The sequence below is a fragment of the Myotis yumanensis genome, unplaced genomic scaffold, assembly GCF_028538775.1.
Source record: "Myotis yumanensis isolate MYYU_CA2020_CCGP unplaced genomic scaffold, mMyoYum1.0.hap1 SCAF_14, whole genome shotgun sequence".
NCBI classification, from domain to species: Eukaryota; Metazoa; Chordata; class Mammalia; order Chiroptera; family Vespertilionidae; genus Myotis; species Myotis yumanensis.
In genome coordinates, this window is record NW_027223765.1 from 875,248 (window position 1) to 902,058 (window position 26,811).

The 26,811-nt window shown below is 54.3% G+C and overlaps 2 protein-coding genes across 2 annotated transcripts; both read left to right on the plus strand.

Annotated features, from left to right (window-relative positions):
• The first annotated feature begins 8,368 nt into the window (after positions 1-8,368).
• LOC138992260 (cathelicidin-6-like) lies at positions 8,369-10,474 on the plus strand. Its single transcript, XM_070390902.1, has 4 exons — positions 8,369-8,572; positions 9,470-9,577; positions 9,697-9,768; positions 10,289-10,474. Exons 1-4 carry the CDS (start codon positions 8,369-8,371, stop codon positions 10,427-10,429), a joined length of 525 nt encoding a protein of 174 aa, XP_070247003.1. The 3' UTR covers positions 10,430-10,474.
• A 13,698-nt stretch (positions 10,475-24,172) lies between these two features.
• LOC138992262 (antibacterial peptide PMAP-23-like) lies at positions 24,173-26,368 on the plus strand. The gene is made up of 4 exons (XM_070390904.1): positions 24,173-24,376; positions 25,355-25,462; positions 25,582-25,653; positions 26,169-26,368. Exons 1-4 carry the CDS (start codon positions 24,173-24,175, stop codon positions 26,307-26,309), a joined length of 525 nt encoding a protein of 174 aa, XP_070247005.1. The 3' UTR covers positions 26,310-26,368.
• Positions 26,369-26,811: the final 443 nt, after the last annotated feature.

The following is a 26,811-nucleotide window of genomic DNA, read 5'->3' on the forward strand; positions in this document are numbered from 1 at the left end:
CCTCAGGCATCACTGTCACTTGTGTCACCTTGTCTCGCTCACCGCCGTGAGTCCATGCGCCTGTCTCTCTTTTCCTGAAAATCAGTAAATTGGCCGGGGGGGGGGGGGGGGGGAGAATGGGAGGGGTGGGGGGTGGGGGGGGAGGGGAGCCTTGGGCGGTGGCTCAGGTGATTGGAGCATCGTCCTGGACCCAAAGGGTTCGGTTCCTTCCCCGTCAGGCACGTCCCTGCTCTCAGGCCCCATCCCTGGTTGGGGAGCATTTGGGAGGCAACTGGTCAATGTTTCTCGCGATCATTGATATTCCTCTCTCTCTCTCTCTCTCTCAAAATGAATAAAAACAAGAAATTCCTGGGTGAGGGTTAAGGCCGCGGTGGCTCAGTGGTTGAGCACTAACCTGTGAACCAGGAGGTGGCCGTTGGATTCCTGCTCAGGGCACAGGCCCGGGTGGTGGGCTCGATCCCCAGTGGGGGGCGTGCAGGAGGCAGCCGATCAATGATTCCCTCATCACTGATGTTTCTATCTCTCTCCCTCCTTCTCTCTGAAATCAATACAAATATATTAGAACAAATAAATAAAAGCAATAAGCACATCTCCTCATGTGAGGATGAAACCCGGCGGCTCCCATGGAGCTCCCACCCCACCGCCCCCATCCGCCTCTGGGCGCCTCTAGGAGACCATCCTGCAGAACCAGGTCCCACCCGAGCCTGGCTTCCCGGCCTAGAGAGTCCCTTCTGCTGAGGTTCCTGTTACTCATGTGTGTGGGGGGGGGGGGTATGGGAGAGGGGGGATGAAGGAGTGCAGGGGGCAACCCAGAAGCACCCGCTAAGGGGCCTGTGGGGCTTCTCACGATGGGGAACCGCCAGGGAGGAGCCATCAGACTCCCGCAGGCCCTCCGGCCCACGACCGGGAGGCGCTGACATCGCTGCTCCCTGAGGAGCAGGGGGGACACCCTGAACCGGGGACTCCGTGCCGCGCCCCCCACCAGGGAGAGCCCTCAGGGCATCCCACGCGGATCACCTGCAACCTGTGCTCAGCAACCAGCCTCCCCGGGAGGAGCGGCCCAGGGCCACACCGCTGAGTCCCGAGGGCGCCCGCCTTCCGGCCTCACGGACCACCAGAGCCCAGGGACCACCAGAGCCCAGGGAGCACCAGAGCCCACGGACCACCAGAGCCCAGGGAGCAGCAGAGCCCAGGGACCACCAGAGCCCACGGACCACCAGAGCCCAGGGAGCACCAGAGCCCAGGGACCACCAGAGCCCAGGGACCACCAGAGCCCAGGGAGCACCAGAGCCCAGGGACCACCAGTGCCCAGGGACCACCAGTGCCCAGGGAGCACCAGTGCCCAGGGAGCACCAGAGCCCAGGGAGCACCAGTGCCCAGGGAGCACCAGAGCCCAGGGAGCACCAGAGCCCAGGGACCACCAGAGCCCAGGGAGCACCAGAGCCCAGGGAGCACCAGTGCCCAGGGAGCACCAGAGCCCAGGGACCACCAGAGCGCAGGGAGCACCAGAGCCCAGGGAGCACCAGTGCCCAGGGAGCACCAGAGCCCAGGGAGCACCAGAGCCCAGGGACCACCAGAGCCCAGGGAGCACCAGAGCCCAGGGAGCACCAGTGCCCAGGGAGCACCAGAGCCCAGGGACCACCAGAGCGCAGGGAGCACCAGAGCCCAGGGAGCACCAGAGCCCAGGGAGCACCAGTGCCCAGGGAGCACCAGAGCACAGGGAGCACCAGAGCCCAGGGAGCACCAGGGCCCAGGGACCACCAGAGCGCAGGGAGCACCAGAGCCCAGGGACCACCAGAGCGCAGGGAGCACCAGAGCCCAGGGAGCACCAGAGCCCAGGGACCACCAGTGCCCAGGGAGCACCAGAGCCCAGGGAGCACCAGAGCCCAGGGACCACCAGTGCCCAGGGAGCACCAGTGCCCAGGGAGCACCAGAGCCCAGGGAGCACCAGAGCCCAGGGAGCACCAGAGCGCAGGGAGCACCAGAGCCCAGGGAGCACCAGTGCCCAGGGAGCACCAGAGCACAGGGAGCACCAGAGCCCAGGGAGCACCAGGGCCCAGGGAGCACCAGGGCCCAGGGAGCACCAGTGCCCAGGGACCACCAGAGCCCAGGGACCACCAGTGCCCAGGGAGCACCAGAGCCCAGGGAGCACCAGTGCCCAGGGAGCACCAGAGCCCAGGGAGCACCAGAGCCCAGGGACCACCAGTGCCCAGGGAGCACCAGAGCCCAGGGACCACCAGTGCCCAGGGAGCACCAGAGCCCAGGGAGCACCAGTGCCCAGGGACCATGAGTGCCCAGGGAGCACCAGAGCGCAGGGAGCACCAGAGCCCAGGGAGCACCAGGGCCCAGGGAGCACCAGTGCCCAGGGAGCACCAGAGCGCAGGGAGCACCAGAGCGCAGGGAGCACCAGAGCCCAGGGAGCACCAGAGCGCAGGGAGCACCAGAGCCCAGGGAGCACCAGGGCCCAGGGAGCACCAGTGCCCAGGGAGCACCAGAGCCCAGGGAGCACCAGGGCCCAGGGAGCACCAGAGCCCAGGGAGCACCAGTGCCCAGGGAGCACCAGGGCCCAGGGAGCACCAGAGCCCGGTGCTGAGAGGGAAGGGGCTGCGCAGCCCCAGCAGGGGAGCCTCTTAGACCTGCAGGGGCTGCTCCTGGGGAAGGGGTTGGAATCGGTAAAGGATGGAGCTGAGAATCCATTGCAGAGAGCAACCCAAGGACTGTGTGCCTGCACATGGGCAGAACCAGTGGACACAGACCGCAGGGGCTGGGACAGGTCGATGGGGAAGGAGACATAGGTAACTTTCAATAATAAAGGATTTATTTAAAAAAAGAATCAAGCCCTGGCTGGTTTGGCTCAGTGGCTAGAGCGTCAGCCTGCGGACTGAAGAAGCCCAGATTCGAAACCAGTCAAGGGCACATGCCCAGGTTGCAGACTCGATGCCCAGTAGGGGGCGTGCAGGAGGCAGCCAATCAATGATTCTCTCTTCACTGATGTTACTCTTCCTCTCCCTTCCTCTCTGAAATCAATAAATATATTAAAAAATAAAATAACTCTTCCTAAAATAAAAAAGAATCCATTATAGCCTCGGGTCTAGTTCAGGCAGAATGAGTTTCTCCCCAATACTGTGCTTGAGTCTTTTGTTTGTTTGTTTGTTTTTTAATCCTCATCCAAGGATATTTTTCCATTGATTTTTCTCTTCTCTCTCTCTCGCTCTCTTTATATTATTTTATTTATTTATTTTCCCCATTGATTTTTAGAGAGAGTGGCAGAGAGAGGGAAAGACAGAAACATCGATGTCAAAGAAACACACTGATTGGTTGTCTCCTGCACGAGCCCCAACCAGGGCCTGGGCCACGCAGGAGCCTGCAACCAGGCATGTGCCCTTGAAGGAACAGAACCCGGGACCCTCTGGTCTGGAGGCCGACACTGTATCCACTGAGCCACACCGGCCGGGGCGGATGTTGAGTCCTGGATAGAGGCTGTGGCTGAGCCAGTCCCTGGCTCTGTGATCGACGTGCTGAGCTCCATGCAGAGCATGTGCCCCCCAAGCATGACCGGAGGGAGGGCAGCCTTGGACACTGTCAGACCCCAGGTCCCCCCTCGGGGTGGCTGCGACCAGCGGGGAGGAGAGAGCATCAGGATTCCTTTCCTCCAGGCTCCTCCCAGGAGCCCTCCTGACAAGAGCAGGAAGCCCTGCAGCCAAAGGCAAATGTGGACCCGCCCAGGAGTGGGCTCCCTGGAAGGCGGACACTGGGCGGTGGAGTCCAGCAGGCCAAGGCCCAGCCCGTGGCCTCCAGGCTGGGCCAGGTGTCCCCGGGGACCAGCGCTGCACCCACTGTTGGGTCGGCTTTCCCTTCCCCGTTTCATCCTCAGGGTCTTTCCGCTCCTGTTTCCTGAGCTCCTAGTGCCTCCTGCCTCTCAGGAACGTCCTATTCGTGTCACACATTTCATTGATTGTCAACCAGTCCCTCTCAACCGACTAACACCAAAGTCACACCTCGATTCCTTTTATTTCTTTTTTTAAAAAAAAATTTATTGATTTTTTACAGAGAGGAAGGGACAGGCATAGAGATTTAGAAACATCGATGAAAGAGAAACATCGATCAGCTGCCTTCTGCACACTCTCAACTGGGGATGTGCCTGCAACCAGGGTACATGCCCTTGACCGAAAAAGAACCCGGGACCCTTCAGTCGCAGGCCGACGCTCTCTCCACTGAGCCAAACTGGACAGGGCTGATTCCTTTTATTTCTTAAATATATTTTTTTAAATTGATTTCAGAGAGGATGGTGTAATGGGGTGACCCACGGAGACGACCACCAGGGACTCAGATCAAAATTTAGGAGCCTTTATTAAGCTGTCCAGCGACTACAGTTACAGCATCCAGCCGGAGCAGAGGCTGAACTGCAGTGCCCACTACAGGAGTTACATTTTATTATTAAATTCTGTGGAGGCCCAGAGAAAAAAGGGTCTTTCAAATTCTGGGCCCCCAATATGGAGGAAACTCTCTTTATTTATACCTTTTCCAGTCCTTTGTCTCCCAAATTTGGAATGAGACTTCCGGGCCTTCTGAGAAAGAAGGCCTGCGAGCTGGGAAGGGGCCATGAGCCCATATCTCGAGGCCGGGCCTGATGTCAGTACCATCCGATCTATGTGTTCTAGGACAGCGAGCCCCGCCTGGCCGAGCGCCAGACATGCAGCCCAGCACAATGGGAGAAGGACAGAGAGAGAGAGACAAACTTCAGTGATGAGAGAGAATTATGGATCAGCTGCCTCCTGCAGGCCCCACACTGGGGATGGAGCCAGCAACTCAGGCACGTGCCCTGCTGGGAACCCAACCATGACCTCCTGGTTCACAGGTCAATGCTCAACCCCTGAGCCTCTCCAGCTGGGCTTGATTCCTCTGAGAAGCTAGATCCAGAACAGACAGATCCTTAGAAAGAGAAAGCAGATCAGTGTTCACAGGGGATGGAAGGAGGGAGGAAGGGAGAGATGACTTCATGGGCGCAGGGTGTGATTCTGGGTTGATGAAAAGGGTGTGTGTGTGAGTGTGTGTGTGTGTGTGTGTGTGTGTGTGAGTGTGTGTGTGTGTGAGTGTGTGAGTGTGTGTGTGTGTGTGTGTGTGAGTGTGTGTGAGTGTCTGTTGAATTTCCATTTCCAACAAGTTCCCAGGAGCTGTGACACTAATGGTCTGGGGCCCTCACTTTGAGAACCGCTGTTAAAGCTTCCTGGGAGCTGAGGGATTTTCCCCTTTTTGATCTGGACTCCCCTAGAATCTTCTTTAAAAAAATTTTTTTATTGATTTCAGAGAGGAAGGGAGAGGGAGATAGAAACTGTGCCCAGCAGCTCAGCCAGGTTCAGGAGCCTGAGAGGGGGCGGTGAAGGATGGAGAAAAGACAGACAAGAGAAGAAAGCTGGGTCTGGGTGGGACGCTGTCCTCTCTGATGGAGAGCTAGCGACAGCGCCACGGCCTGCAAGCCGAGTCCTTATTATTATTTTTTTAAAATATATTTTATTGATTTTTTTACAGAGAGGAGGGGAGAGGGATAGAGAGTTAGAAACATCAATGAGAGAGAAACATCAATCAGCTGCCTCCTGCACATCTCCTACAGGGGATGTGCCCACAACCCAGGTACATGCCCTTGACCGGAATCGAACCTGGGACCTTTCAGTCCGCAGGCCGACGCTCTATCCACCGAGCCAAACCGGTTTCAGCGCCGAGTCCTTATTTTATCGCAGATTCCACGAGGCAAAGTAAGGGCGTGGTGACAACGTTCTCACGGGATTCGATTCCACTCAGTTACAGGCACCTGATCAAGCTTTGTTACTGCACCTCCCGCAGCCCACATCACTCAGCCACGTGGCCACAGGCTCAGACCATCAGGCCAAGCTCACAACCATAGCCTTTGGCTGTCATGGTGCTGGGAGGGCTTTGCCACGAGAGGACCGAGCCCTCTCATTAGTCCGAGGCTTGAACCTGTCCAAACGCTGTAGCCGCTCTCCCCAGAAACATCAGTGATGAGAGAGAATCATTGATCGGCTGCCCCCTGCAGGCCCCACACGGATGGAGCCCACAACTCGTGCATGTGTTCTGAGTGGGAATCGAACCCTGACCTCCTGGTTCATAAGTCCATGCTCAACCCCTGAGCCACACTGGCTGGTCTCCTCTGGAATCTTCTGATCACCTGGTTCACGAGAGAGAACTTATGAAAAAGGCAGGCTGGGGAGAGCCCCTCGCTCCCCAGGAGAGAGGGCGGCCATGGCTTCTGAGGGTCTGGTCAGCCTCCCTCCTGTGTGGTGGACGCCCACCCGCACCCACCGGCCTGGCTGGGGCTCAGCCCTGGAGGCTGGGAAGCCTGGACCCTGTGCTGTGGCCCAGAGCGGGACGGCACCCCCGGACCCCATCCTGACTTGCAGGCGTTGGAGAACCTGGGGAAGCCCCTGGCTCTGCTGATTCTGAGCGGGAGGCGTGTGCGGGGCTGGCCCAGGCAGAGGTCCCTGTGGCCAGTGGGAAAGGCGCTCTGAGGGGTGGGGTCTGCCCTAGAGGAGGCAGGCCTGGGCGGGCCCTGCCCTGGGCTAAGGCCCAGCACTGATGCCTTCTCCGCTCCTGGTTTGGCTCCTTGGGGAACCGGAAGCCAGAACTAAAGCTGAGGGATCCAGGAGAGAGCTGAGGGGCCGGTGTCCTGGGCTGACTTCCTCCCGGCCTCTCTCCAGGGCCCGTGTGCAGGCCCGGCTGGTCCAGAGCCCCTGGGGCAATCCCGGCTGTGAAACCAGGTTGCACACAAGCCCATTTCTCCTTCCTTCTCCCCAGGCCGAGTGCGCAACAGCACCCTGCACCCCAGATGTCCAAACCCAAGAGGCCCCCAGGCCGAGAGGCCAGCAGCGACCCCGGGCCTCCTGGCCGCACGGCCACTCCAGGGGAGCTGGCCTGCATGTCCATGCTGCCGCTGGGCCCCTGGCACGCTGGCCTCTCCTCTCCCAGGTGCTCTCTCCCTGCAGCCGCCCGGGCCTGTCTCCACTAGAGCACTGACCGGGCTCATCTGGGATCAAATGGGAAGAGACGTCCCGAAGGCTGGGAGCAAAGAGGAGACGGTGGCCCCGTCCGGCTGGAGGTCAGGGAGGGTTGGTTGGTGGCCGGGCATGTCAGGCAGAGGGGAGGGAGCAGGAGGGTCCATGCCGAGTGAAGGGGTGTATGGGGCAGTCTGGCGCCTCGGGCCTGCAGGGCTGGGGGAGGGCAATGGGAGCAAGGAGACTCCAGCCCATGCCTGGCTGGTGTTGCTCGGTGGTTGAGCGTTGACCTATGAACCAGGAGGTCACAGTTCCATTCCTGGTCAGGGCACATGCCCAAGTTCAGGCCTCGATCCCCAGAGTGAGGCGTGCAGGAGGCAGCCTATCCATGATTCTCTCTCATCACTGATGTTTCTCTCTCTCCTCACCCTTCCTCTCTGAAATCAATAATAAAAAAAAAAAGATTCCAGGTCCTGATGCCAGCGGAGAGTAGGGGGGCTCCTGATGGCGGGGGTGTGTGTGTGAAATGGGTCATCAGCAGCCAAAGAAGCCCCATGACAATGGTAACCATGGTGAGGATGGTGAGGATGGTGAGGATGGTGATGATGGTGAGGATGGTGATGATGATGAGGATGGTGAGGATGGTGAGGATAGTGAGGATGGTGAGGATAGTGAGAATGGTGAGGACGGTGAGGATGGTGATGATGGTGAAGATGGTGAGGGTGGTGAGGGTGATGAGGATGGTGAGGATGGTGAGGATGGTGAGGGTGGTGAGGATGGTGAGGAGGGTGAGGGTGGTGAGGATGGTGAGGATGGTGAGGAGGGTGAGGGTGGTGAGGGTGGTGAGGATGGTGAGGATGGTGAGGGTGGTGAGGATGGTGAGGGTGGTGAGGACGGTGAAGACGGTGAGGGTGGTGAGGATGGTGAGGATGGTGAGGATGGTGACGATGGTGACAATGGTGAGGGTGGTGAGGATGGTGACGATGGTGAGGATAGTGAGGATGGTGAGGATGGTGACGATGGTGAGGAAGGCGACTGTGGTCTGGGGCAGCTTGGAGCTTGGAGGCGGTGGTGTCTGGAGGTTGAGGCTGCATTCAGAGGGGAACAAGGGAGCGGGTGCAGGAACCAGGCGGGGAATGGTGTGGGGAGAAGGGGGAAGTGTCCCAGGAGGAAGAAGGAGCAGGTGGGGACATGGGGAAACCATTTCTTCACGTTGCCCAGGAGCGACCTCGCCCACCGAGCAGCAGCCTGTGAGGCAACAGGGAGCTGAGGCAAGCCCAGCAGCCGGGGCCCGGGCAGGGGGGGCCTGGCCGGGCTGCATAAAGGGGGCCCTGCGTGTTGGGGGGACTCCACTCGGAGACATGGAGACCCAGAGGAGCCGCCTGTGCTGGGGGCGCTGGCCGCTGCTGCTGCTGCTGCTGGGCCTGGCCATGCCCTGGCCTCTGGCCGCCGCCCGGGCCCTGAGCTACCAGGAGGCCGTGCGCCTGGCTGTGCAGGGCTTCAACCAGCGCTCCCGGGAGGCCAGCCTCTACCGCCTCCTGCAGCAGGACCCGCAGCCCCAGGGCGTGAGTGGGGGGCGGGAGGGGCTCTGCTCTGGCCTCCTGCCACTCCCTGGGCTTCTGCTTGTCTGCCCTCAGGGAGGCTGCTCCCTCCAGGGGTCCCCTCTCCTCCAGGGCACCTCCCAGGGCTGTGTCCCCTCCCAGAGGCCGCTCCCGCCTGCCAATCTATTCTGAGCAATGAGGTCCTCCCGCCACTCAGGCTTCAGGTTTCTGGGGTCCCAGGGGAGAGCAGGTCATGGGGCTGGGGTGTGGCTGCCTGCTTTATTTATTTTTTTATTTTTTAAAATCTATTTTTTAGTTTTATTATTATTATTACTTTAAAATCCTCACCCGAGGATATTTCTCCATTGATTTTTAGTGACAGTGGAAGAGAAAGGGAAAGACGGAGAGAAATATCGATGTGAGAGACACATCTATGGTTGCCTCATGCACGAGCAAACCCACTGAGCCACCCCGGCCAGGGATAAATAGACTTTTATTGATTTCAGGGAGGAAGGGAGAGGGAGGGAGATAGCAACATACATGATGAGATTCATTGATCGGCTGCCTCCTGCAAGCCCCCTCCTGGGGATCCAGCTAGCAACCCGGGCCTGTGCCCTTGACCAGGAATTGAACCCAGGACTGAAGGTGCCCTGAGCCAAACGGACCAGGACACGGCCCTGCTCTGAGTGTCCTGTGCTCATCTGCCTCCCACACAGGAGGCCCCAGGAGGCCCTGCGCCCCGGGTCCCCTTGGAGCTGGGCGGGCTCTGCCCTCTCCCCCTGCCCACACCCAGCACCAAACCAGCGCCAGGGACAGGGCAGGGGCTGCTGAAGGCTGTTCTCTTTGGAGGGGGCGGGGCGGGTGAGACCAGGGGAGCAAGCAGAGGCCCAGCCCTGGTCTCCCCACTTTCTCTCCGGCCAGGACCTGAACCCAGACACCCCGAAGCCCGTGAGCTTCACCCTGAAGGAGACCGTGTGCCCCAGGACGACACGGCAGCCCCCCGAGCAGTGTGCCTTCAAGAGGAACGGGGTGAGCTGGAGGCTGGGGCGCCCCGAGATGCTGGACAGGAGGCGTCGGGGCCCATTCCCAGGGACGGGGCGGCTGGGAGGGCTCAGCTCCGGGTGGAGGTGTGACCTGCGCCCTTGCAGCTGGTGAAGGTGTGCGCGGGGACCGTCACCCTGGACCAGGGCACCGGCTACAATGACGTTGTCTGCGAGGAGGTGAGCAGCCCCTTCTGAGACCTGGGGGCCGATGGGTGTGGCCCTGGAGCGTCCTGGGCCCAGGGATCCCCCTCCCTGTCCTCCCTCAGCCCAGGCCTGGATCTGAGTGGGGTCCCTGCCCAGGAGCCTGTTAGAAAGGCCCCCACCCCGCCCGCCCCCCCCCCCCCCCCCCCGACCTGCAGCCTCAGACTCCGGGTGAGGCCCAGCAGGGGGCATGCAGCCACCTTCCAGAAGGTTCCTGCTGAGGCTGGGGAGCCGCTCACTGCGCTGATGAGCTTTCAGCCCGTCTCCGCCTCGGCTTTGCTGGATGGGCCCTGGGACCAGGGGAAGCCACTAGCCACTTCTGGGCCTCAGTTTCCCCATCTGTTTAAGGGGTGGGGGCTCCACCACAGGCTCCAAGGTCACAGGCAGAGGGCGAGCCCAGACCCCTAGGCACCTCGCTGGCCCATTTAGGGGGTGCAGGTGGGGGCTCCTGACCCTGGCCCCGCCCCACATGAGCCCGTTTCCTCCCCGTGCACAGATCCAGGACGTTAGTTTGAACATTGAGAATCTAGTGGAACGCATCAAGAATGCTAAAAAGAAGGTTTGGGAAAAGATCAAGAGTTTTGGCCAGAGAATCAAGAATATTTTCAGAAAACCCTCACCCAAGGTGGAGCCCTGAGGTCTGTTTGGCCCTGGCCCCGGCCTCTGCGCTCTGACCAATAAAATCTGGGAAAGCCACCTCCTCAGGCGTCAGTGTCACTTGTGTCGCCTTCTGTCGCTCTGCAGTGAAGCCCATGTGGCTGTGTGAGTCTCTTTTCCTGAAAATCAGTAAATGGGGGGTTGGGGGGGGGCTTGGGTGGTGGCTCAGGTGATTGGAGCATCGTCCTGGACCCAAAGGGTTCGGTTCCTTCCCCGTCAGGCATTTCCCTGCTCTCAGGTCCATCCCTGGTTGAGGAGCATTTGGGAGCCAACAGGTCAATGTTCTCGCTCACATTGAGGTTCCTCCCTCCTTCTCTCTGTCTCTCTCTCTCTCTCTCTCTCTCTAAATCAATAAAAACAAGAAATCCCTGGGTGAGGATTAAGGCCGGCGTGGACAGTGGTTGAGCACTAACCTGTGAACCAGGAGGTGGCCGTTGGATTCCTGCTCAGGGCACAGGCCCGGGTGGTGGGCTTGATCCCCAGTGGGGGGCGTGCAGGAGGCAGCTGATCAGTGATTCTCTCTCATCACTGACGTTTCTATCTCTCCTCCCTTCTCTCTGAAATCAATAAAAATACATTAAAATAAATAAATAAAATCAATAAGCAACACCCTCAGGTGAGGAGGAAAGAAACAAGAGCCTGGCGCCTCCCCCCTCTCCCCCCATCGGGCTCTGGGCGCCTCCAGGAGACGGTCCTGCAGAACCGGACCCGCCTGTACATGGCCTCCCGGCCTAGAGAGGCCCTTCTGCTGAGGTTCCTGTTACTCATGTGTGTGGGGGGGAGGGTAGGAGAGAAGGGGGATGAAGGAGTGCAGGGAGCACCCCAGAAGCACCCACTAACCTGCCGTGACTCCCTCGGCCTGTGGGGCTCCTCACGATGGGGACCCACCAGGGAGGAGCCATCAGACTCCCGCAGGCCCTCGGCCCGACGACCGGAGGCGCTGACATCGCTGCTCCCTGAGGAGCAGGGGGACACCCTGAACCGGGGACTCCGTGCCGCGCCCCCCACCTGGGAGAACCCTCAGGGCATCCCACGCGGATCACCTGCAACCTGTGCTCAGCAACCAGCCTCCCCGGGAGGAGCGGCCCAGGGCCACACCGCTGAGTCCCGAGGGTGCCCGCCTGGAACAGGGGAAGGACTGTGTGCCTGCACATGGCAGAGCCAATGGACACTGACCACAGGGGCTGGGACCGGGCGATGGGGAAGGAGACACATGTAACACTTTCAACAAGAAAGGATTTATTTTAAAAAATGATCAAGCCCTGGCTGGATTTGCTCAGTGGGTAGAGCAGTGGTTCCCAAACTTATTTGGCCTACCGCCCCCTTTCCAGAAAAAATATTACTCAGTGCCCCCTGGAAATTAATTTTTTAAAAATTTTAATAGGAATTAGACAGAAAGATATATGTATTAATGTTTCTACCTTTTTCGTAAAATATAGTAAAGAAAGGTGTAAATTAGAAACATTGAAGTTTGAAATTATGAAATTATTTATTGAACTCAGAATAGAAAGGTAATACAAAAAAAGTTTAAACAAATGCACCTGTGGCCATCACCGCCCCCCTGGATCGCTGCAGCGCCCACCAGGGGGCGGTAGCGCCCACTTTGTTAATCACTGGGCTAGAGCGTCAGCCTGCGGACTGAAGGGGCCCAGATTCCACTCCAGTCAGGGCACAGGCCCAGGTTGCAGGCTCCATGCCCAGTAGGGGGCGTGCAGGAGGCAGCCGGTCAATGATTCTCTCTCATCACTGATGTTTCTATCTCCCTCTCCCTTCCTCTCTGAAATCAATGAAAATATTAAAAAGTAAAATAACTCTTCCTAAAATAAAAAAGAATCCATTATAGCCTCGGGTCTAGTTCAGGCAGAATGAGTTTCTCCCCAATAATGTGCTTGAGTCTTTTTTTTGTTTTTTAATCCTCATCCAAGGATATTTTTCCATTGATTTTTTCTCTTCTCTTCTCTCTCTCTCTACTTTTATATTATTTTATTATTTATTTTCCCCATTGATTTTTAGAGAGAGTGGCAGAGAGAGGGAAAGACAACATTGATGTTAAAGAAACACACTGATTGGTTGTCTCCTGCAGGAGCCCCAACCAGGGCCTGGGCCAGGCAGGAGCCTGCAACCCAGGCATGTGCCCTTGAAGGAACGGAACCCGGGACCCTCTAGTCTGCAGGCCGACGCTGTATCCACTGAGCCACACCGGCCGGGGCGGATGTTGAGTCCTGGATAGAGGCTGTGGCTGAGCCAGTCCCTGGCTCTGTGATCGACGTGCTGAGCTCCATGCAGAGCATGTGCCCCCCAAGCATGACCGGAGGGAGGGCAGCCTTGGACACTGTCAGACCCCAGGTCCCCCCTCGGGGTGGCTGCGACCAGCGGGGAGGAGAGAGCATCAGGATTCCTTTCCTCCAGGCTCCTCCCAGGAGCCCTCCTGACAAGAGCAGGAAGCCCTGCAGCCAAAGGCAAATGTGGACCCGCCCAGGAGTGGGCTCCCTGGAAGGCGGACACTGGGCGGGGGAGTCCAGCAGGCCCAGGCCCAGCCCGCGGCCTCCAGGCTGGGCCAGGTGTCCCCGGGACCAGCGCTGCACCCACTCTTGGGTCGGCTTTCCCTTCCCCGTTTCATCCTCAGGGTCTTTCCGCTCCTGTTTCCTGAGCTCCTAGTGCCTCCTGCCTCTCAGGAACGTCCTATTCGTGTCACACATTTTATTGATTGTCAACCAGTCCCTCTCAACCGACTAACACCAAAGTCACACCTCGATTCCTTTTCTTTCTTAAATGTCTATTTTTATTGATTTCAGAGAGGAAGGGAGAGGGAGAGAGAGAAACATCACTGATGAGACAGAATTACTGACCAGCTGCCTCCTGCACGCCCCAAACTGGGGATGTAGCCAGCAACTGTTCTAAGTGTTTCCCTCCACGTCCTGCGTGGTTCAGGGTTCGGGTCTGGAAGTGGAGCCGCACACAAATGAAATAGAAAAGACACAAGATAATTTGGGAATATGGGGGACCAGGCGAGCAAGTCCAACTCAAGAGGAAGGACTTCCACTGTGCTCAGGCCTCACCAAGCTTTTATAGTGAGAGGTAAACAAGGTAGTGGTTACCATAGTTACACAGTTCTTGTGAGTTTTGTTATGCCCAGATTCCAAGATCCCCAAATACCAGACTGGGAGCCAGTTCGATACAAGAGCAGAAGGTCCTTTTATTGGGGGCTAGCCAACCCGACTCCACCTCAGGCCAGCCCAGCGACCCGGAGCAGAGTGCCCCCGCGTGGGAAAAACCGGCTTTAATAGGGCGGTGGCGCGAGGGGATTGTGGGCCCTGCCGATTGGCCAGGCGTAAGCCGGGTCTTGTTACACAGGATGTGGTCATATCTATGGCGGCACTTCCCTTGATTGTCATTGGTTAGTTTAAAATCCCGGGCGTGGCCAGCAGAGGCCTGGGCTTCTGGGAAGAAGGCCGCACGTGGCCCCAACATGGAGGATACAGGCAAGATGGAGGGCATAGCCCTCGCCCTTTCAAGTTTCACTTGTTTTGACCATGGTTACACTTCCTCATCCCATTAGCTACCCAGATAAGATCTAGGGAGTGTTATAAGGTCAAGACTAATCATGCTAAGAGGACTGTGTCCTTTAAGCTAGGACTTGTTTGTGACTTTGCCAGCAGGTCAGTCCGAGGCTTAACCCTATATCAGTTTCCCACATCTCACCCTTTTTTTATTATTAAGCTACTATAACTTACACATCAAGAACAAAACTCTGGCTATTAAAACAATAACAATGCCAATCCGTAACCCAAAACATTTTAAAACTTAAGCATAACATTTCAAGAACAAAAAATGGTTTAAGTCCCAATTTCAATGTCCAACAGTTCTGAGTCCAAGTTTCAATGTCCAATAGTTCCTTATGTGCACATGTCAGCAATGATATTTCAGTTCTGGATGGTGGACAAATGGTGGCGATGCAGGTCTGACCCTCTCTGGTTTGATCCTGGGCAACCTGCAGCGACACACAGCTGCTGACCGCTAGCATGGCAAAGCGTCGTCAGCGTCTCCATCTCTGAACTGTCTCTCCTCTTGTCTTCATGGCTGGAGCATTCCTGAGAATTCCTCTCTGTTGCAGGAATCCACATGGTCTTGGAGTTGTTTTCTGAAAATATACAAACATATTCTCGACCGAAGGTTAATAAATGGAATTTTACTTGGGGTCCTTTTTATATTTGCCCAAATGATTTTCCTTTGGCTTATTTTGACACCATGTGTGTTTTCCTGGGTGTCTCACTGTTAGCATTACAAATGAAAAAATTTTTCTAGATGTAATGTAGTTACAGGATATTTTTCCTTACATGGTATTTTTCCACTATCCCCCCTTTTTTGATTTAATTATTAGGAGACTTTTTGGTAAAGTTATAATGCAGTCTAGATAACTCTAAATTTTAATTTTTTGCACAAAAAATATGACTGTTTTAGGTTCATTGCATGTTAAGCAATTTTTCTATGAAATGAAAATTTTGGTTAATACTTCTTGAGCCAATTTTAATTAATCTGAAAACTTGACTGCTATTTTACTGTCAAATTTAATACTCTAACAACAATCTTAGTTTACACTGTAAATATTAATGGAAAGGATTATTTTGCATCCTTGAGAAAGCCCTGAGCATTCCTGGTGTTAGGCTGGTTGTAGATATAGGATAGCTGTTGTCAGCTAAGTCTCTGTTGTCTGGGTACTGATCTCAGTTGGGCCAAGTCTCTTTTTGTTACCTGGGTCCCGATCTGGGCTGGGCATGGGAAGCAAGAAGCAGCCATGGGGGCAGGAGACCTCCCTCAGAAGGGGCGAGTGTTCAAGCCCCTGCATAGTTGGGGGGGTGAGGATCTGTGCTCCACCTCTGTCGACCCCCACGTTCTCTTCTGCTGGCCCCTCTGCGACTGTGCCTGTCTTAGGTTGTTCCTCCCTGAGGAATCTTACCCGTCTTTGACTAACCAGCCATCCTCCGGGGCCAAGCAGGGTGATGTGAGGTTCAGTTCTGTCTCCTTGGTAGCCTATGCCCCTGTGGCCTCCAGGGCCAGCAATTGCCTTGGGATCCCCTCGCCTGCTGGCGGGGCCGCGGCATTGCACATATCTTGGGGAACCCAGGTTTCTTCTCCAAGGAGGGCCCAGATCATGCCATTGGGCGAGAGACAGATCCACGGCACCAGCCACCATGAGGCTTCAACCTCAGCATGAACAGAGCTCAGGCAACAGCTGTGGGCAATGGGATTGTGAGAAGAGGGTCCCTCTTGACAAAAAGAGTAAGAGAGGTCAATATAGAATGCTCAAGTGCCTTCCCAGGGGGCCTTCCACACAGTGGAAGGGATTAAATCCTTTAATGTCCTTATTAAATTACTGCCAAACATTCAAAGAATTAGTTTGTAAATTTGTTTGGGATAAATGTACAATATGCTGTTGTAAAATATAATGACATTGTAGAATAATATCATGTAAGGATATTCTTTGCTCTAGGCCATGGAAATTCAATTTTAAACTGGCTGTCAATTTCTTTTTGTATAGACAAGCTCTTAGCTACATTTTCCTTGACCTGTTGTACGAAATGAGAGGTCTGAACAGTCTGTACCATAGATGAAGCAGCAATGCCCACAGAAGTGAGTAACATTACGAGGGCAAAGATTCCTGCAATTAACATTCCAAGAAATCTTTTTTTGTCTTTTTAAGATTTTTTTACTAGATCATGCAACAGTTCGTAGGTTTGATGAGATTCCCATGGTTCAGTTAAGTTAGTGGGAACCCAAGCAAAAGCTGGTTGTTTTAAAATCATGAAGGAGTTCTTTTGAACAGTAGAATTGATACAATGGGATAACGTACAATCTGTGCATGACACCTCGTACAGATGGCTTGTAACATTAAGTTGCATCTGAATGGGACCTGATAGGAGCACAAAGGGATCAAACACACAGGCAGTAGCAAACACTGTCTTATTGAGAGTTCCTCGTAAAGCAAAAAATGGAACTATTTGAGCTATAATTGAAACTATACCATTTTATAGGGCAAGTGCAGCAGCTAATTTCCACTGCGTACTTTGTAGAGGCCAGTTGTCATGTTGTAATTGAGGCCCAACAAAGTCTCCTCCATGAGATGGAGTGATTTTCTTCAACATATAGATAGGATGCATGCCCTGTCCATTTAAGGGTGAGGTTGTTACTATACAGAGAACCATAAGGGCTCCAGTCTATAAAGAAAAAAAATTAAGTTTGCTGGTGGTAGGATAATTACTATAACAGTCTTACCAATTAACTTCTTCCTCAGTGGGATTCCATACATAAGATCATGTACGTAAAGACTTAGTGGGGGGAGGGGTGCCTTAGCACACTTATATTTTCTGCACCTTTTCCTAGGAGCAAGTAGAGATAATACATGTTCTTGAGCTGTTTCTTCCCCGTTCTTTGGGGTCCAGGCTGGCCAAAAACCTCTCTTTAATTTTACACACAAGGGAGCAGTGGCTTGAATAGAGTCTTACAAAAGGGAAGCTGGGTGGCAACAGCAGTGTAATAATACCTTGTCCATATGCTTCCTTGCCCCAGCTGTGGTCCTCCTGGAAGGATCGGCCCACGTAAGGGTTCTTACCCATGAAGGGTCAGGAGCATAAGTCTGAAATACTTGCACGTTTGCCCTGGGTAATATTACCGTACAGATGAGTACTGCTAGCATGGCAAGAAAGACGTTCTCTGTACAGTCTTCTTGACCATGCCCCAGGTGGTTTCCAGACTGTTTGTTGTCCTGCTCATCCTCCTCCTGCTGGGTAAACTTAAAGAACTTCAATTTAAAAAGAAATCTTTTTCTTTTACACTAAGTAATATACAGGGTTACTTTCTGGATGTTGACTGATAGTGCCGCAAGGCCATGTATTTCAAGTCAAAGTCATTAAACATTTATGGTGACTGTACTTTCAGATTTGGTATTTTAACAGCAAATCATTAGATTATCCTATAAATATTAGTGGAAGATATATCAAAATTTTAAAATTTCTCCTTTTTATTAAATTTAAGGTAACATTTTTAAACAGCATTCCCTTTTGGCTTATTTGCATATACAGAGGAATCATGGGAAGCCTTCAGTAACTTTTTTAGAAGAATTTTACTTTACTAGGATTCAATTGCTTACAAAGATACTGGCTTCTTATTAGTAGGTACTTTTATTAATAAAGTTAGTAAATTTAGTAAAGTTTTATGTCTGATTCACGAGGTGCAAACGCAGCCCCACCTCCAGCCTAATTTAAAATGCAGCGGCGAGGAGCTTTTGTTATTTTAAATTACATCTTAAAATTCTGCTGTATTTTAAGAAATATCAAACAAAATAACTTGTTTTGCCCTTTCTTAGAGGCAAAAACTTAAAATATATTTATTAATTTATATTTGATAAAGCTTTCCATGTGATTTCAAGTATATTAAATTGGCTTTATTAAAAAATCCTTTAAGAAGAGAGAATAAACTTTTGAAAATACTTCAGGGCCCGTGAAATGTCTCAAAGTCATTCCTTGGTTATAGTTTTGAAATCTAACTTGAAAGATCATCAAATACATATGTGTATATATGATTTAAAGATTATATACCTTTTTTAATTATTAAGAGATATCAATTAAATTAAAACTGATCTTTATATATAAATTTCGGTTGGGATCACAGAATTTACCCTCTTTTTTAATCAGATCAATGAGTAACATTTTTTGAATTCTAATTATTTCAGAGAAAACAAAAATTATTTTTTCAAAGATAAATCTCTATACTTTAGGCATTTAGCTACCTCAATTACCCAATTTTTCCCAATTCAATCCGAACCTTAAACTTTTAGCTGGCAAATCAAATATTTAGCATTTCTCAATCAGTAACATTAAGAATAAACTTCAAAAATGCAAGATATAATCAACCAACAGATTCAATTCTGTCCTCTGGATTTTTCATGAGGCAGATTTAGCAATTTAGCAAACTCCCAAAGCCCTGGGCTGCCACTGACTGGAAACAGGTAACCATTAAAATGCAAATTAGTTACATTCTTTCTATCAAGGATGGGAAACTGGGAACAAGCCTTAATTAAAAGGCGTAGCGTCTTTTACCGGGCTACTTAATTTCTTATAATTAATATAGATCAATAATTCTTGAGATTCAAATCCAAATTATTATTTTAAGGCAGTTACTTTGGCAAATTTTCTGTAACAGACAATTTTACTGAATTTCTTTGAGGTTTTAAGATTAATTTTGGAACGGGCCTCATTAACATTTCAAAAATCACTCTTTATTAAGGAAATATACCAATCTTGTTGCTAGAACCAGCCTGCATTTCTTCCCTGGATCAAATACACCATTTTTCTTAGGAAATAATCAGTCTTCGGTTTTATTCTGTACATTTGTAAAGAGAATTCAGCTCAAAACTCTCTCTACATGTCCAAAATCGGACGGTGCGTGCTTTAGTTCCAAGCCAGTTTTTCTCTTTACACGTGCACAGAAATCCCAGACGAATTTTTTAAATTTTGTAAAACTTTTCTATTAGAATAGTTGGGGAGGGGGCGTCCATATTGGATCGCCGTGTGCTCCCTTCCCTTCCCCCACATCCTGCTGTGGGGGAAGTTTCAGCAAATGACGCAGATGGCGTATTTTTCCCAAAGTCATGACTAATAGAAAAAGACATTTTAAATTTTTTCCTATTTCGCTTTCCAAAGTTATGGCTAGCACCCAAGGTTATCTTAGCCAGAGTTTGGTTGTCATAAGATGTTCTCCGGTAATTTTTAACAAAACTAATCTTTTTACGGGCGAGCCGAAAACTCTGCCCTCTCCTGCCACCTTTGAATCTCTCCACAGCAGAGGTGGATTCTGTAGCGGAATTTCATTTCTTATTACAGATTTTAGATTCCAAATACAAACTAAGATTTTAATTTGAACAAGAAACCACATTGAGATGACCATGGCACTCATTTTTCCAGCCTGATTTAAAGGAGTACCTTTTAATATTCCAATTTCTTTATAATTTGGCGTTTTTGCACAGGTGATTCTATTAACGGAGAATTAATTAGGACATGGAGGTGGAGGGAGCCATGAAGGCCATTCCTCCCATTTTTTCTTTTCTTTCTGCTCCTCTTTAGGAGCGGAGGGTGCAAGGGGAGAAGATTTATCCTCCGTGGCCTCTCTCAAAGGCTCTAGTAAATGAAATACTGTGTTCTGTTATGCCCAGATTTCAAGATTCCCAAGAAGCCACCAGGGAGCCAGCCAGTCCGATGCAAAAGCAAAGAGTCTTTTATTTTAAGCCCGGGCTTAGCTCCTCTACCTTCCTTACTGACGCAGCAGCAGGTGGCAAAGAGAAAGCAGTCTGCTCGAACCAGGGGTTTCATAGAGGGTTGGAGTAGGGGCGGGAGAGGGGGCTGTGCCAGGTGCGAGCTGGTGACCCATTACACAGGATGTGGTCATATCTATGGTGCGCACTTCCCTTGATTGTCATTGGTTAGTTTAAAATCCCGGGCGCGGCCAGCAGAGGCCTGGGCTTCCGGGAAGAAGGCCGCACGTGGCCCCAACATGGAGGATACAGGCAAGATGGAGGGCATAGCCCTCGCCCTTTCATGTTCCACAAGGGAAAACAGTTTGGAGGCAAGTTTTTCCCTGCTGCTGACATTTTTTCGATTTCTAACTTTTTGGCAAACTCTTAAGATCTAACGTACCTTTTTCAAGAAACCAAAAGTTATGTTCTATAACAACATGCAGTTACCTTCTGAAACTTTAGCTCCTTAAGCATGCAACTCAGAAGTCTATAATAAAGTTTCTTACTTTTTTAAAAGCCCAATCTACTTTTTTTTTTTTTTTAAAGCCGAATCCTGCCCCGTTAGCCGGGTTGAGAAAACGTTCCCACACCTCCTACAGCTCCGGACCACTGTAGCTGATTGTGGGCGTTTGTGTGCGGTGAAATAATCCCTCACCTTTACGGTGAATTTTCCTACCTTTATGGTGAATTCTCTGTTCCTCACTTTACCAGTGAAACTTCCTTTTTTCGCTCTAGCGAAACCTTCACTTCCAGAGTTCCCAACGGGCGCCAGATGTCATAAGTGTTTCCCTCCACGTCCTGCGTGGTTCAGGGTTTGGGTCTGGAAGTGGAGCCGCACACAAATGAAATAGAAAAGACACAAGATAATTTGGGAATATGGGGGACCAGGCGAGCAAGTCCAACTCAAGAGGAAGGACTTCCCCTGTGCACAGGCCTCACCAAGCTTTTATAGTGAGAGGTAAACAAGGTAGTGGTTACCATAGTTACACAGTTCTTGTGAGTTTCACTTGTTTTGACCATGGTTACACTTCCTGCACTTCCTCATCCCATTAGCTGCCCAGATAAGATCTAGGGAGTGTTATAAGGTCAAGCCTAATTATGCTAAGAGGACTGTGCCCTCTAAGCTGGGACTTGTTTATGACTTTGCCAGCAGGTCAGTCCGAGGCTTAACCCTATATCAGTTTCCCACAAGCAACCCAGGCCTGTGCCCTGATGGGAACCCAACCATGACCTCCTGGTTCACAGGTCAATACTCAACCCCTGAGCCTCTCCAGCTGGGCTTGATTCCTCTGATGAGCGAGATCCAGAACAGACAGATCCTTAGAAAGAGAAAGCAGATCAGTGTTCACAGGGGATGGAAGGAGGGAGGAAGGAGAGACGACATCATGGGCACAGGGTGTGATTCTGGGTTGATGAAAAGGGGTGAGTGTGTGTGAGTGTGTGTGTGTGTGTGTGTGTGTGTGTGAGTGTGTGTGTAAGTGTGTGCGAGTGTGTGTGTGAGTGTGTGTTTCTGTGTGTGTGTGTGAGTGTGTGTGTGAGTGTGTGTGTGTGTGAGTGTGAGAGTGTGTGTGTGAGTGTGAGTGTGTGTGAGTGTGTCTGTGTGAGTGTGTGTGTGTGTGAGTGAGTGTGAGTGTGTGTGTGTGTGTGTGTGTGTGTGAGTGTGTGCTGAATTTCCAGGAGCTGTGACACTAATGGTCTGGGGTCCACACATTGAGAACTGCTGTGTTAAAGCTTCCTGGGAGCTGAGGGATTTTCCCCTTTTTGATCCGGACTCCCCTAGAATCTTCTTTAAAAAAATTTTTTTATATTAATTTCAGAGAGGAAGGGAGAGGGAGATAGAAAATGTGCCCAGCAGCTCAGCCAGCTTTGGGGGCCTGACAGGGGGCGGTGAAGGATGGAGAAAAGACAGACAAGAGAAGAAAGCTGGGTCTGAGTGGGACGCGGTCCTCTCTGATGGAGAGCTAGCGACAGCGCCACGGCCTGCAAGCCGAGTCCTTATTTTATCGCAGATTCCACAAGGCAAAGTAAGGGCGTGGTGACAACATTCTCCCGGGTTTCCAATCCACTCAGTTACAGGCACCTGATCAAGCTTTGTTACTGCCCCTCCCGCAGCCCACATCACTCAGCCACGTGGCCACAGGCTCAGACCATCAGGCCAAGCTCACAACCATAGCCTTTGGCTGTCATGGTGCTGGGAGGGCTTTGCCACGAGGGGACCCAGCCCTCTCATTAGTCCGAGGCTTGAACCTGTCCAAACGCTGTAGCCGCTCTCCCCAGAAACATCAGTGATGAGAGAGAATCATTGATCGGCTGCCCCCTGCAGGCCCCACACGGATGGAGCCCACAACCTGGGCTTGTGCTCTAAGTGGGAATCGAACCCTGACCTCCTGGTTTATAAGTCCATGCTCAACCCCTGAGCCACGCCGGCTGGGCTCCTCTGGAATCTTCTGATCACCTTGTTCATGAGAGAGAACTTATGAAAAAGGCAGGCTGGGGAGAGCCCCTCGCTCTCCGGGAGAGAGGGCGGCCTTGGCTTCAGAGGGTCTGCTCAGCCTCCCTCCTGTGTGGTTGACGCCCACACGCACCCACCGGCCTGGCTGGGGCTCAGCCCTGGAGGCTGGGAAGCCTGGACCCTGTGCTGTGGCCCATAGAGGGACGGCGACCCCCGGGCCCCATCCTGACTTGCAGGCGTCGGAGGACCTTTGGAAGCCCCTGGCTCTGTTGATTCGGAGCGGGAGGCGTGTGCGGGGCTGGCCCAGGCAGAGGTCCCTGTGGCCAGTGGGAAAGGCGCTCTGAGTGGTGGGGTCTGCCCTAGAGGAGCCTGCCCTGGGCTAAGGCCCAGCACTGATGCCTTGTCCTCTCCTGGTTTGGCTCCTTGGGGACCCTGAAGCCAGAACTAAAGCTGAGGGACCCAGGAGAGAGCTGAGGGGCCGGTGCCCTGGGCTGACTTCCTCCCGGCCTCTCTCCAGGGCCCGTGTGCAGGCCCGGCTGGTCCAGAGCCCCTGGGGCAATCCCGGCTGTGAAACCAGGTTGCACACAAGCCCATTTCTCCTTCCTTCTCCCGAGGCCGAGTGCGCAACAGCACCCTGCACCCCAGATGTCCAAACCCAAGAGGCCCCCAGGCCAAGAGGCCAGCAGCGACCCCAGGCCTCCTGGCCGCACGGCCACTCCCAGGGGAGCTGGCCTGCATGTCCATGCTGCCGCTGGGCCCCTGGCACGCTGGCCTCTCCTCTCCCAGGTGCTCTCTCCCTGCAGCCGCCGGGGCCTGTCTCCACTAGAGCACTGACCGGGCTCATCTGGGATCAAATGGGAAGAGACGTCCCGAAGGCTGGGAGCAAAGAGGAGACGGTGGCCCCGTCCGGCTGGAGGTCAGGGAGGGTTGGTTGGTGGCCGGGCGTGTCAGGCAGAGGGGAGAGAGCAGGAGGGCCCGGGGAGGAGTGGTGGGGTGTATGCAGCAGCCTGGCGCCTGGGGCCTGCAGGGCTGGGGGAGGGCAATGGGAGCAAGGAGGCTCCAGGCCCTGCCCGCCCTGCAGGGCTCAGCGGTTGATTGTCAACCTATGAACCAGGAGGTCACAGTTCCATTCCTGGTCAGGGCACAGGCCCAGGTTGCAGGCTCAATCCCAAGTTTGGGGCGTGGAGGCAGCTGATCCATGATTCTCTATCATTGATGTTTCTCTCTCTCTCCCTCTTTCCCTTCCTATCTTTAATCAATAAAAATACAGACACACACACACACACACACACAGGCCCAGATGCCAGAGAAGGTTTTCGGGGCTCCTGAAGGGGGTGGTGGTGAAATGGGTCATCAGCAGCCATAGGATCCCCCGGACAATGGTGACGATGGTGACGATGGTGAGGATGGTGAGGATGGTGAAGATGGTGAGGATGGTGAAGATGGTGAGGAACGTGACTGTGGTATGAGTAGGAATCAAACCCCGAAAAAGGCAGGCTGGGGCAAGCCCCCTCACTCCCCAGGAGAGAGGGCGGCCATGGCTTCTGAGGGTCTGGTCAGCCTCCCTCCTGTGTGGCTGCCGCCCACATGCACACATCGGCCTGGCTAGGGCTCAACCTGGAGGCTGGGGAGAGCCACCTCGCTCCCCAGAACAGAGGGCAGCCATGGCTGGAGCCTGGAGCTTGGAGGCGGTGGTGTCTGGAGGTTGAGGCTGCATTCAGAGGGGAGAAAGGAAGGAGGTGCAGGAGCCAGGCGGGGGATGGGGTGGGGAGAGCGGAAGTGTCCCAGGAGGAAGAAGGAGCAGGTGGGGAGATGGGGAAACCATTTCTTCACGTTGCCCTGGAACGACCTCGCCCACTGAGCAGCAGCCTGTGAGGCAACAGGGAGCTGAGGCAAGCCCAGCCGCTGGGGCCCAGGCCGGGGGGGCCTGGCCGGGCTGCATAAAGGGGGCCCTGCGTGTTGGGGGGACTCCACTCGGGGACATGGAGACCCAGAGGAGCCGCCTGTGCTGGGGGCGCTGGCCGCTGCTGCTGCTGCTGCTGGGCCTGGCCATGCCCTGGCCTCCGGCCGCCGCCCGGGCCCTGAGCTACCAGGAGGCCGTGCGCCTGGCTGTGCAGGGCTTCAACCAGCGCTCCCGGGAGGCCAGCCTCTACCGCCTCCTGCAGCAGGACCCGCAGCCCCAGGGCGTGAGTGGGGGGCGGGAGGGGCTCTGCTCTGGCCTCCTGCCACTCCCTTGGCTTCTGCTTGGCCGCCCTCAGGGCGGCTGCTCCCTCCAGGGGTCCCCTCTCCTCCAGGGCACCTCCCAGGGTTGTGTCCCCTCCCAGAGGCCGCTCCCGCCTGCCAATCTATTCTGTGTAATGAGGTCCCCCACCCCCCAGTCAGGCTTCAGGCTTCTGGGGTCCAGGGAAGAGGAGGCCATCGGGGCTGGGGTGTGACTCCCTGCTTTATTTATTTATTTTTAATATGTAGATGTAGATATATTTTTATTATTTAAAAATCCTCAACCACGGATATTTTCCATTTATTTTTAGAGAGAGGGAAAGACAGAGAGAAATATTGATGTGAAGGAGACACATGGATTGGTTGCCTCTTACAAAAACTTTGACCAGGTCCTGGGCCAGGGAGGAGCCTGCATTGGAGATATGGACCTTTGACCAGTATTGAACCCGGGACCCTTTGGTCTGCAGGCTGGCGCTCTATCCACTGAGCCACCCCGGCCAGGGCTAAAATAGATTTTTATGGATTTCAGGGAGGAAGGGAGAGGGAGAGAGATAGAAACATCCATGATGAGAATCATGGATCGGCTGCCTCCTGCACGCCCCCTACTGGGGAATGAGCCTGCAGCCCGGGCAGGTGCCCTTGCCCAGGAATTAAACACAGGACTGAAGGTGCCCTGCGCCAAACGAACCAGGACACGGCCCTGCTCTGAGTGTCCTGTGCTCATCTGCCTCCCACACAGGAGGCCCCAGGAGGCCCTGCGCCCCGGGTCCCCTTGGAGCTGGGCAGGCTCTGCCCTCTCCCCCTGCCCACACCCAGCACCAAACCAGCGCCAGGGACAGGGCAGGGGCTGCTGAAGGCTGTTCTCTTTGGAGGGGGCGGGGCGGGTGAGACCAGGGGAGCAAGCAGAGGCCCAGCCCTGGTCTCCCCACTTTCTCTCCCGCCAGGACCTGAACCCAGACACCCCGAAGCCCGTGAGCTTCACCCTGAAGGAGACTGTGTGCCCCAGGACGACGCGGCAGCCCCCCGAGCAGTGTGACTTCAAGGAGAACGGGGTGAGCTGGGGGCTGGGGTGCCCCGAGATGCTGGACAGGAGGCGTCGGGGCCCATTCCCAGGGACGGGGCGGCTGGGAGGGCTCAGCTCCGGGTGGAGGTGTGACCTGCGCCCTTGCAGCTGGTGAAGGAGTGCGTGGGGACCGTCACCCTGGACCAGGACACCGGCTACTATGACGTCGTCTGCGAGGAGGTGAGCGGCCCCTTCTGAGACCTGGGGGCCGATGGGTGTGGCCCTGGAGCGTCCTGGGCCCAGGGATCCCCCTCCCCCTCCTCCCCCAGCCCCAGCCTGGATCTGAGTGGGGTCCCTGCCCAGGAGCCTCTTAGAAAGGCCCCCTCCCAGCCCGCCCCCCCACCCCCCGACCTGCAGCCTCAGACTCTGGGTGAGGCCCAGCAGGGGGCATGCAGCCACCTTCCAGAAGGTTCCTGCTGAGGCTGGGGAGCCGCTCACTGTGCTGATGAGCTTTCAGTCTGGCCCCACCTCGGCTTCGCTGGATGGGCCCTGGGACCTGGGGAAGCCACTAGCCATCTCTGGGCCTCAGTTTCCCCATCTGTTTAAGGGGTGGGGGCTCCACCACAGGCTCCAAGGTCACAGGCAGAGGGGGAGCCGGGCCCCAAGGTGCCTCACTGGCCAGGGAAGGGGGTGCAGGTGGGGGCTCCTGACCCTGGCCCAGCCCCACATGGAGCCCGTTTCCTCCCCGTGCACAGATCAAGAACGTCTTGAACCCCTGGATTAGGGCGGGCATAATCGCTTGGCAACTTAGACACCCGATTGGGAGAGGGCTCGAGAAAGCTGGCGGGGGAATCAAGAAGTTTTTCTCCAAACGTTCCCCTGAGCAAGAGCCCTGAGGTCTGTTTGACCCTGGCCCCGGCCTCTGCGCTCTGACCAATAAAATCTGGGAAAGGCACCTCCTCAGGCGTCACTGTCACTTGCGTCTCCTCTCGCTCCCGCAGTGAAGCCCGTGCGGCTGTGTGTCTCTTTTCCTGAAAATCAGTAAATCGGGGGGGGGGGGGGGGGGGGGCAAGGTTAGGGGGTTTGGGCGGTGGCTCAGGTGATTGGAGCATCGTCCTGGACCCAAAGGGTTCGGTTCCTTCCCTGTCAGGCACTTCCCTGCTCTCAGGCCCCATCCCTGGTTGGGGAGCATTTGGGAGCCAACAGGTCAATGTTCTCAGTAACATTGAGGTTCCTCTCTCTCTCTGTCTCTCTCTCTCTGTCTCTCTCTCTCTCTCTCTCTCTCTCTCTCTAAATCAATAAAAACAAGAAATCCCTGGGTGAGGATTAAGGCCGGGGTGCTCAGTGGTTGAGCACTAACCTGTGAACCAGGAGGTGGCCGTTGGATTCCTGCTCAGG